The sequence below is a fragment of the Punctularia strigosozonata genome, assembly GCF_000264995.1.
Source record: "Punctularia strigosozonata HHB-11173 SS5 unplaced genomic scaffold PUNSTscaffold_7, whole genome shotgun sequence".
In the NCBI taxonomy this organism is placed as follows: domain Eukaryota; kingdom Fungi; phylum Basidiomycota; class Agaricomycetes; order Corticiales; family Punctulariaceae; genus Punctularia; species Punctularia strigosozonata.
In genome coordinates, this window is record NW_006767439.1 from 1,267,377 (window position 1) to 1,275,663 (window position 8,287).

At 52.8% G+C, this 8,287-nt stretch overlaps 4 protein-coding genes across 4 annotated transcripts; 2 read left to right on the top strand and 2 right to left on the bottom strand.

Moving 5' to 3' along the window:
* Nucleotides 1-2,704: 2,704 nt before the first annotated feature.
* Nucleotides 2,705-3,232, top strand: PUNSTDRAFT_134922 (uncharacterized protein; the record flags this gene model as incomplete). Its single annotated transcript, XM_007384433.1, has 4 exons — nt 2,705-2,741; nt 2,792-2,883; nt 2,934-3,020; nt 3,071-3,232. The coding sequence occupies 4 exons, from the start codon at nt 2,705-2,707 to the stop codon at nt 3,230-3,232; spliced, it is 378 nt and encodes a 125-aa protein (XP_007384495.1).
* A 105-nt stretch (nt 3,233-3,337) lies between these two features.
* Nucleotides 3,338-4,410, bottom strand: PUNSTDRAFT_134923 (uncharacterized protein; the record flags this gene model as incomplete). The annotated part of the gene is made up of 5 exons (XM_007384434.1): nt 3,338-3,412; nt 3,462-3,665; nt 3,715-3,987; nt 4,043-4,231; nt 4,288-4,410. The coding sequence occupies 5 exons, from the start codon at nt 4,408-4,410 to the stop codon at nt 3,338-3,340; spliced, it is 864 nt and encodes a 287-aa protein (XP_007384496.1).
* A 262-nt stretch (nt 4,411-4,672) lies between these two features.
* PUNSTDRAFT_45025 (uncharacterized protein) lies at nt 4,673-5,771 on the bottom strand (the record flags this gene model as incomplete). The annotated part of the gene is made up of 5 exons (XM_007384435.1): nt 4,673-4,855; nt 4,909-5,112; nt 5,159-5,251; nt 5,433-5,501; nt 5,679-5,771. 5 exons carry the CDS (start codon nt 5,769-5,771, stop codon nt 4,673-4,675), a joined length of 642 nt encoding a protein of 213 aa, XP_007384497.1.
* A 255-nt stretch (nt 5,772-6,026) lies between these two features.
* Nucleotides 6,027-8,271, top strand: PUNSTDRAFT_134925 (uncharacterized protein; the record flags this gene model as incomplete). Its single annotated transcript, XM_007384436.1, has 18 exons — nt 6,027-6,041; nt 6,092-6,151; nt 6,217-6,291; nt 6,342-6,410; nt 6,467-6,531; nt 6,635-6,698; nt 6,760-6,831; nt 6,880-6,945; nt 6,994-7,059; nt 7,118-7,189; nt 7,257-7,346; nt 7,398-7,448; nt 7,501-7,584; nt 7,650-7,697; nt 7,749-7,790; nt 7,846-7,965; nt 8,023-8,139; nt 8,197-8,271. Coding segments are annotated over 18 exons (1,251 nt in total), but the record flags the coding sequence as incomplete, so codon positions are not given.
* Between the last annotated feature and the right edge of the window lie 16 nt (nt 8,272-8,287).

Here is an 8,287-nt window from a genome sequence, read left to right on the forward strand (position 1 = left end):
AGCCGCCAACGCGGTTTCGCTCGGCGCTGCTTCCACCGCTCCGGGCGCTACATTGTCACGCCCTGGCAGGAGCACGGCAACGTTCGCGCGTTTTGCGTGCCCACCCTGATATAACCGAGATCGGTCATCTTGTGCGTTGTGTCTCTGCACCTCTCCACGCCCTGAGAGCGCTGATCGTATGCTGGTAATGTTATGTACCCGATTGCCATCCATTTTGTTCTTGGTCGTGCAGGTTTTGACGCCGTTTCCACCGCTCCGGGTGCTACATTGTCACGCCCTGGCAGGAGCACGGCAACGTTCGCGCGTTTTGCGTGCCCACCCTGATATAGCCGAGATCAGTCATCTTGTGCGTTGTGTCTCTGCACCTCTCCACGCCCTGAGAGCGCTGATCGTATGCTGGTAATGTTATGTACCCGATTGCCATCCATTTTGTTCTTGGTCGTGCAGGTTTTGACGCTGCGCCCCATACAAGTACCGCCCTCTCCGGCGCTCGTCATGTATACCGGCCCGTCCCCTTTCCTACGCGCATTTTGTGTCCGAGCATCGCATCGTATGCTGGTGATGTACCCGATTGCCATCCATTTTGCTCTTACTTGGTCGTGCAGGTTTTGACGTCGCGACCCCACACAAGTACCGCCCTCTCCGGCGCTCGTCATGTATACCGGCCAAAGCCGTGTAAAATGTAGCAGCAGGCTTCTGCGTATCGTAGTGTCCGTCCCGTCTCTAATGCTTCGTTCATACTAGCCACACCGGAATTGACGTCTCCACTCGCGAAAACTTCCTTTCTACTTCTACGCATCACAACGTCTGTCTCATTGCGTATCTCTGGTGCTCACCGCTGCGGCCCGTCCCAAGGGCGTTTATCCTAGGCTAATGTTCATTCGTCGGTGTCTGTGCATCTTCCAGCCCAGAGTACACTGCTTGCCGAGTGTCTTCGTGACCGATAATGTACTTGTACCCCAGGGTGATGGCGTTCTCGTTTCATAAAGGGTGGCCTGGAGGGCACTAGGGTCGTAGATGTCGCCGGAATACAATAAATATGCACGATACAATAGCGCTACGGGCTATGCAGAACTGTGTGCAGGCGTTGTGCAGCGGACATATAAACTCATCAGCAAGTTGTCGAGGCGGACGACACAACGGGCCAAGGCTATGATTCGACCCTCCCTTTCCCTTCTCAGACACTCCTCTAGTTGCAGCGCCTGACGGAGTTCTTGGTTCTCTGTGTAAAGAGACATGCAGGACTGGCAGGTGGGATGCTGTGTCGTGTACATGTAGGATGGGATTGAGGTCATGTCGAATGCCACTAGGCCGCTTGCATGTTCATAGGAGTTCAATTTATTACCTACAGCCGTCTCAACTGTAGGAATAAACAACAGTATGTGTCAAAAATGCGTACCGTCGTCTGCGATGACGTTTGATACACCAGCGGCAGCCCCGGGGTTTTGCATGGACATCACGACGTGATCAACGTATGACCAGAGTCGCTGGGTTGATTTGCGCATAGAGAAAGAATTCAGATGGCAATCTATCTGCTGCGACACCGAGCGAGACGTACCAAGATGGAACTTGCAGGGTGCAAGGGGGATGAGGGAGACGAGGCCAGAGCGACCGTTGAACGCGAGGCCCGTGAGAAGTGTACAGTCCGCCGTGATTGGGCGGATAACGAATGTTGGAATTTATGGCTCCTACAACGAAGGTGTTGCCGAGAGTATATGCCCAGTACGGCGTCCATCTATCTGGTTGAACATGAGTATTGCTGAACTCTGTTCATGAGCGACAAACATTTATGTCCTCGATCCATCCCGCCTTTGTATTCCTATTGCCTTCTCACATGTCGTACCGCTGTAATATAACACATGGAGTTTATCCGACTTACAGTAGCAATTGTGCTCCGCGTTCATGGACCGTATACGATGTGATCCTGTAGTTTGCGAGAAGCGATCACCATTTTCCAGGTTCCAGCTCCTCAATCTTGTAACACGCGTGGCTTCGTGTCATGCACTAGGCAACTGAACCACGCATATGGAAGCTGATAGTACTGAGCATGTACAACCTCTGCATGGCGGTCGTGATTGTAGTCGTCGTTCAGTGTTGTAGACGATGACAATACATGTCGGTTTCGATCCGCATACACGTGATGAAACTTGCGGAACCAAATTTGATTCCGAGCGCATTTACTTCCGCCCACCTCTCCACAGCTTTGCCCGCTCGCTTTCACTGTCCACGCATCGCGCGTTGCTTTGTGAAACTTGCTTATATTACTCATGAGCTGTCAGTATACCCAGCTACTCCTACTTCTATCCATGGAGATCCTCGTTTGCTCGCGCTGTTCACGCATAGCTCGTCGTGGGGAAGAAAGTGGGTTCAGGACGGAGCTGTGACATCCAACGTTCCGATGCCCGCAGACTCCCAGCCTCGGTAACTTCTAGATCAACTACCCTATTCTCATGTGCTTATCAACATTCGCAGATGAGTCACAGCTATGCCTTGCACGGTGTTCAAATCAAACGAGACAGCCCCACTGGCTGCGGCTTCCGCTGTTCGTATAGTCGCGCGCGTCAGGTGAGGTCCCGATGTTACACGAATCACGTTGTACCCATGGTATACTGGTATCTTGCTCCCTATTTCCTCATGCTTATCGCTACTCCCAGATGAGCTCTTGGTGTTCTGTCACAACTTTCATTCCTATCAAAAAAACGCGATGGGCTCTCACGACGACAAACCATCCCGCGAAAACGGTATGCCAATATTTCGCTACCGATTTCGTTATGCTCATTGTTACTCGCAGACGAGCTCCGCGCTTTCTGTCAAGCCCTGCATGCATACGGAACGCACGCGACGGGCTATTGCGACGAGTGTACGAACCACCACGCGAAAACGGTACGTCGATATTTCGCTTCCGATCTCGCTATGCTTATCGCTACTCGCAGATGAGCTCTTGGTGTTTCTTCACGCCTTTCATTCCTATCAAAATAATGCGATGGGCTCTCACGACGACAAACCATCCCGCGAAAACGGTATGCCAATATTTCGCTACCGATCTCGTTGTGCCCATTGCTATTCGCAGACGAGCTCCGCGCTTTCTGCCAAGCCCTGCATGCATGCGAAACGAACGCGACGGGCTATTGCGACGGGCTATTGCGACGAGTGTACGAACCACCACGCGAAAACGGTACGTCGATATTTCGCTTCCGATCTCGTAATGCTCATCGTAATCTTGTTATCTTAACAATCACGGCATGCTGGTTCGCCATTGCCGGCTGTCCTTGCTCATCTGATGAAGATATCCCATTCAATTCTCGACATACGGCATTATGGACAGATCGGAGCAATATTAGTCGGCAGTCACGGCGTCGACGTCTTTGCCGAACCATATCCCATAAAGGCGGACAAAGCCAGCCTCGATATCCTGGGTAGGCTGTTTAGTATAAAGCGCAACGATGGAATATGGGACTAACCAGATAGCCTTGGTACAGAGCTCCAAGATGCTGGAAAGCGTTTGCATGCGAGAGGACGCGTAATAAATACTCGCGTACGGACAAGTGGCAAGAAGTTCGGAGGTTGTCGTAGTTCGTAAGATGGAACTCAAGTGTTTTCCTATACGCCTGGTAACGATCGGCTATATGGTCTGCGCGACGAAGGTACGCGATGAGTGCTCTGGCCTGTGCAAACTCAGTTGGCGTCATACTGATTCCAACAACAGTGACGTACCTCCCTGTACCGGTTGTCCCACGACATGAATAGTGGATGCGCAGATGGGTGAGCTAATATGCGACCCTCTGCCGCATTTTCCCTCCCCCTCGACGTGAGTACCCTTGCAAGGTATTGCATACCTCTTACTCGCATGCCCGCTCCCTTCCTTTCCTCTTCGTCTGATTCATCGTCCGATTCGTCCTTACCTTCTTCCTCAGCGCCAATTTCGTGCGATGCTTTCAAAGCCTCGAGCCACCGCTGATGCGCATGGACAAATCTTGTGAGAACGCGCTGACGAGACATATCAGGAGCCTGGATGTCATTACAAGACGCACCAGGCACTTACCTCCTCCGTGTCGGCGGGAAGATTCACACTTGAAGCGGCAAGCACCCATCGAAGGTACGTCTGTGGCCCGGTGTTGAAAAAAGTCCGGTCTTGCTGGTAAAATGCGAGATGCTGAAGCAATTGCATGTGTAGACCATATAAGTCCCTTTTTCGATCATCACGCAGCAGGAGCGAGGCGAGAAGACAGGCCTACGGGGCAAGTAATATGTGAGGATGCATGAAACACGGAATGGGTGCTGACAAACGTTCAGACTCTTCAATCCGCGAAGCTCAATCCGATTCGCGTCAAGACGGTGCCATCGAACGAGTGCACTCTCCGGTGGCTGAACATTCACCGGCCTAGGTACAGCCTCCGTACTACGAGGCATCGTCGTGGTGTTGGAAAAGTAAGGAGTGAGTGCAGGACGACTTGCGATATTTTTCTTTTCGGAGCCTCACGTGCGCATTGTCAACAGACGCTATAGCCTGTTTCGGGGCATGTCACAGCACCTGGAACCGTCACAGCGCCTAGATGCCTGCACCACATTGGTCGGTTGTCATGCATCGCTTCGCGCTATCTCGCATCTGACCGAAGTATGCTATCTGCTGATGAGTCGACACGCGCTAAATCTTTGTTACAGGTCCGACATCTCAAGGGCGGCCGAAATACATGGCGGCCTCGCCGACCCCGCGACGATCCCAGATATCGTCCATGTCCATGTCGAACGGGACGGTCACCGTGCGGATCAGTGGCTCTGGCTCGACGTCCGCGTCGAAATCTATTGCGATGCCTGACCACCGCGTATACAATATCGCAAAATGCGGAAGTAACACCTGGGAGATGAGGAGTGAATGCCGAATATAATCGATACTCACAGCGAACTTACGCGATCAACCCAATACCCGTTTCTTCCACAGACATCAAGCCTTACATCACCCAGGGCTAGCACGTGCTGGATATAGTTGAGCGGCGAGACGCCGCAGCTTCTATGTAAGCGATGAAAATTCATCATGTGCCAGTTGGTATTGAAGCAATCGTCAAAGGTGTGGAGGCGAGAGGGAATCTTGAGGAAAGCAAGGAGGTCTTGTGCCTGCATACAACATCAATCAGGGAATGCAACGACAAGTACGGCTTACATCAGTCCGTCGTTCGTCCCAATCGTAAAACCAAGGATTCGCTACGGTCTGGCAGTAACTGCCCCGCGGATCTGGATGCTGGCGGTTGACAGTCTGCAACGCTCGGCCGGCGTCAAAATCATCCGGCAAAACGACATCCGTGCGGCTCAACAACGGTGCACGGTTAGGGTCAATTTCCTCGCCACTCCAACGGGTGTAAGCCTCTCGAAAGTGTCGGACCATGATCTCCGGCGTGTAAGTTGATCGCGGTGATGCGATGAATCAGGGTACTAACCTGTTCGTTCTGTTCACCACCCAGGGCAACCTTCCCAAGCACGAAAATATAGCGAAGATATGTCTCTGGCTGCGTGGCAAAAAATCGATAATCGCGATGAAATTGACGAATATGCTGGAGTACGATCTTGCTGTGTCCGTAGATGTTCTTTTTTCTGTCGGGTACCGACAAAAACGAAGCAAATAGATGCGCCTTATTCAGGTACGAACCTTGAGCGTGGCGGATATACCAAATATGGCAGCTCACCATGACAGTCATTAGGTGCATTGTGTGCTCCTCCTCTGCGACAAAATCTTTGTTGCTGCTACCAGGCGCTCGAACATGGTGGCACTGGGACATCGTGCTTCACAAAAGCAGGACGGCGCCGCGAAGGGGGGAACCAAGGAGGAGGGTCACCGTGACGCCTTGTTGTTTAAGGGCCGGGAGTGATCGGGCGAAGGCGGTGTTATCGCCCGAAATCACGCTGCCCCCTAATCATCTCCTGATAAACCGTTGAAACGCGTGACAAGATTTGGAGCAACCTTGTGCAACCTTGCGTTGACTTGGTTCGACCCGTGCGCTGGGTACCAGCCGACAGTGTTTCCTCTCACCACGATGGACGCCGACACTGTAAGCATCTCCTGAAATCTTTTTGTATACAAACTGTGATGGACGTTCAGAATAACCACGGCCACGACGGGCAAAACAAGGACACGCATATTGCGACGACGTCGCAAGACGTATGTAGCACAGTTCGTCACTAATAAAATACAGGTGTATCTAAATCCCGCGTTTGGGCCATCAGGAGCATCAGGGAAGTAGGACGAACGAAATCCGCACGCGTACAACGAGTGCTCGCGTTTCGCGTCCCACCTGGAAGGTTGGCGGAAAGCACGGGGACACAGCACTCCTTACTTACTCTCCGCTCAGGTACTTGAACAAGGCAATGAAGGCAAGGCGTCGCGCGGGGTGACTCAAGCCGCTAGATCGTGTAGTAAGGTATGACTACGTGCGCAGGAACTTGTAGCAACAACTGAAGTCAATCACGCATCTAGAGTGATACTGCCCGGGCTACAGACACCGAGGGCAGGGAAGCTGTCAACGACGTCCCTGAAAGGCAGTTAACACGTAGAGCTGGAGAAGGAAAAGAAAGAGGCGTATCCCCTGTACATTGGTCTAACCACATCCTTATGTAAAGCTAGTACTGATTCGCCGTTTGTCAGAATACGGAGACGGTGGGCGATCCACCAGAAGGGCAAGCAACCCGTACTCGGCCAAGGGGAAGAGGTAATTCGAAGGCACGTTCGACAATATCAGCTCAGGGCAGGATCTTGATGAAATGCACCAGGGAACCAATGCGGACGCCCAAACGCGGACGACGGTGACGCGTTCCAGAAAGGGCAATTTACCTGGGGTTGAGGTCAGTAGCAGTTCGCGGATGAACGTGACATCCTAATTTATCCATCAGAGTACGGGCGATCCGCCGGAAGCGCGAGCAACTCGCACAGGACAAGGAGAAAGGAGTGCTTCAAAGGTCAGTAGCAGTTCGCGGATGAACGTAACATCCTAATTTATCCATCAGAGTACGGGCGATCCGCCGGAAGCACGAGCAACTCGCACACGACAAGGAGAAAAGAGTGCTTCAAAGGTATGTTCTTGTCCACAAGATAGACATTGGGAACGATCATCTTGATGAAATACTTCAGGGAACCGATGGGCACGTCCCAACACGGACGAGGGCTACGCGTTCCGTAAAGGGCGGTTTACCTAGCATTGAGGTCAGTCGCAAATCGTGAATGGATGGGATATCCTGACTGATCGGACTTATTGTACATCAGAGTGCAGACAATCCGCCGGAAGCGCGAGCAACTCGCGCGCAACGAGGAGGAAGGAGTACATCATCGAAGGCATGTCATTCTTTCCCCTGATATCGACGTAGGGTACGATCCTAATGCAATGCGCCAGGACACTGATGCGCACGCTCAGAAGCGTATGAGGGCAACCCGTTTTGGCAAGGGCAACTTACCAGGTGTCGAGGTCAGTCGTAATTCATGGATGGATCGGATGAGCATTGAGTGTTGTTTTTTAGGAGGACGAGGAGTCAGATTTTAGTGGTGATCCTGCGGTACATGTGCCAAATGATCCTGCAAAGCGCAAGAGAAATGACCGCAATGTACGAAAACTAGCAGTTCACCTCTTGTTTCAGTCGTAATCGCTAATTCTTCCCTTGCATATCAGGACAAGGATTTGGCGAATACACGACAAAAGCGGCAGAACCTCACGCCAGTCAGTTCCTTCGGCCGCTTCCCCCTTATCTTAAGCTGACCGTGCTGCAAGGAGCAACACATTGATCGCCCTCGCCCTCAGAGCAAAGGATTGGTGCGGCTTTCATCAAATGAACCTCTACATGTGCCTGATGCACTACCTGCGCTAGAACGCAGCTGTTGTGCAACCAATCCAATCGCCCGAAGACGCGGACGACCTGCCGAGGTTGAGCGGAGTGGACACGAACGTGGGCAACGCGGACGTCTTTGCCCCCCGATCTTCCCCTCAGGTGTGTTGCTCATCCTCAAGCTCCGTCTCGTGATGTATAGCTGACGCGCAATGGCAGCAGCCGCCTCCCTCCGCCACGAGCCCGAGAGAAGACGCGGACGACCTGCCGAGGTTGAGCGGAGTGGACACGAACGTGGGCAGCGCGGACGTCTTTGCCCCCCGATCTTCCCCTCCGGTGTGTTGCTCACCCTCCAGCTCCGTCCCGTGATGTATAGCTGACGCGCAATGGCAGCAGCCGCCTCTCTCCTCCACGAGCCCGAGAGAAGACGCGGACGACCTGCCGAGGTTGAGCGGAGTGGACACGAACGTGGGCAACGCGGACG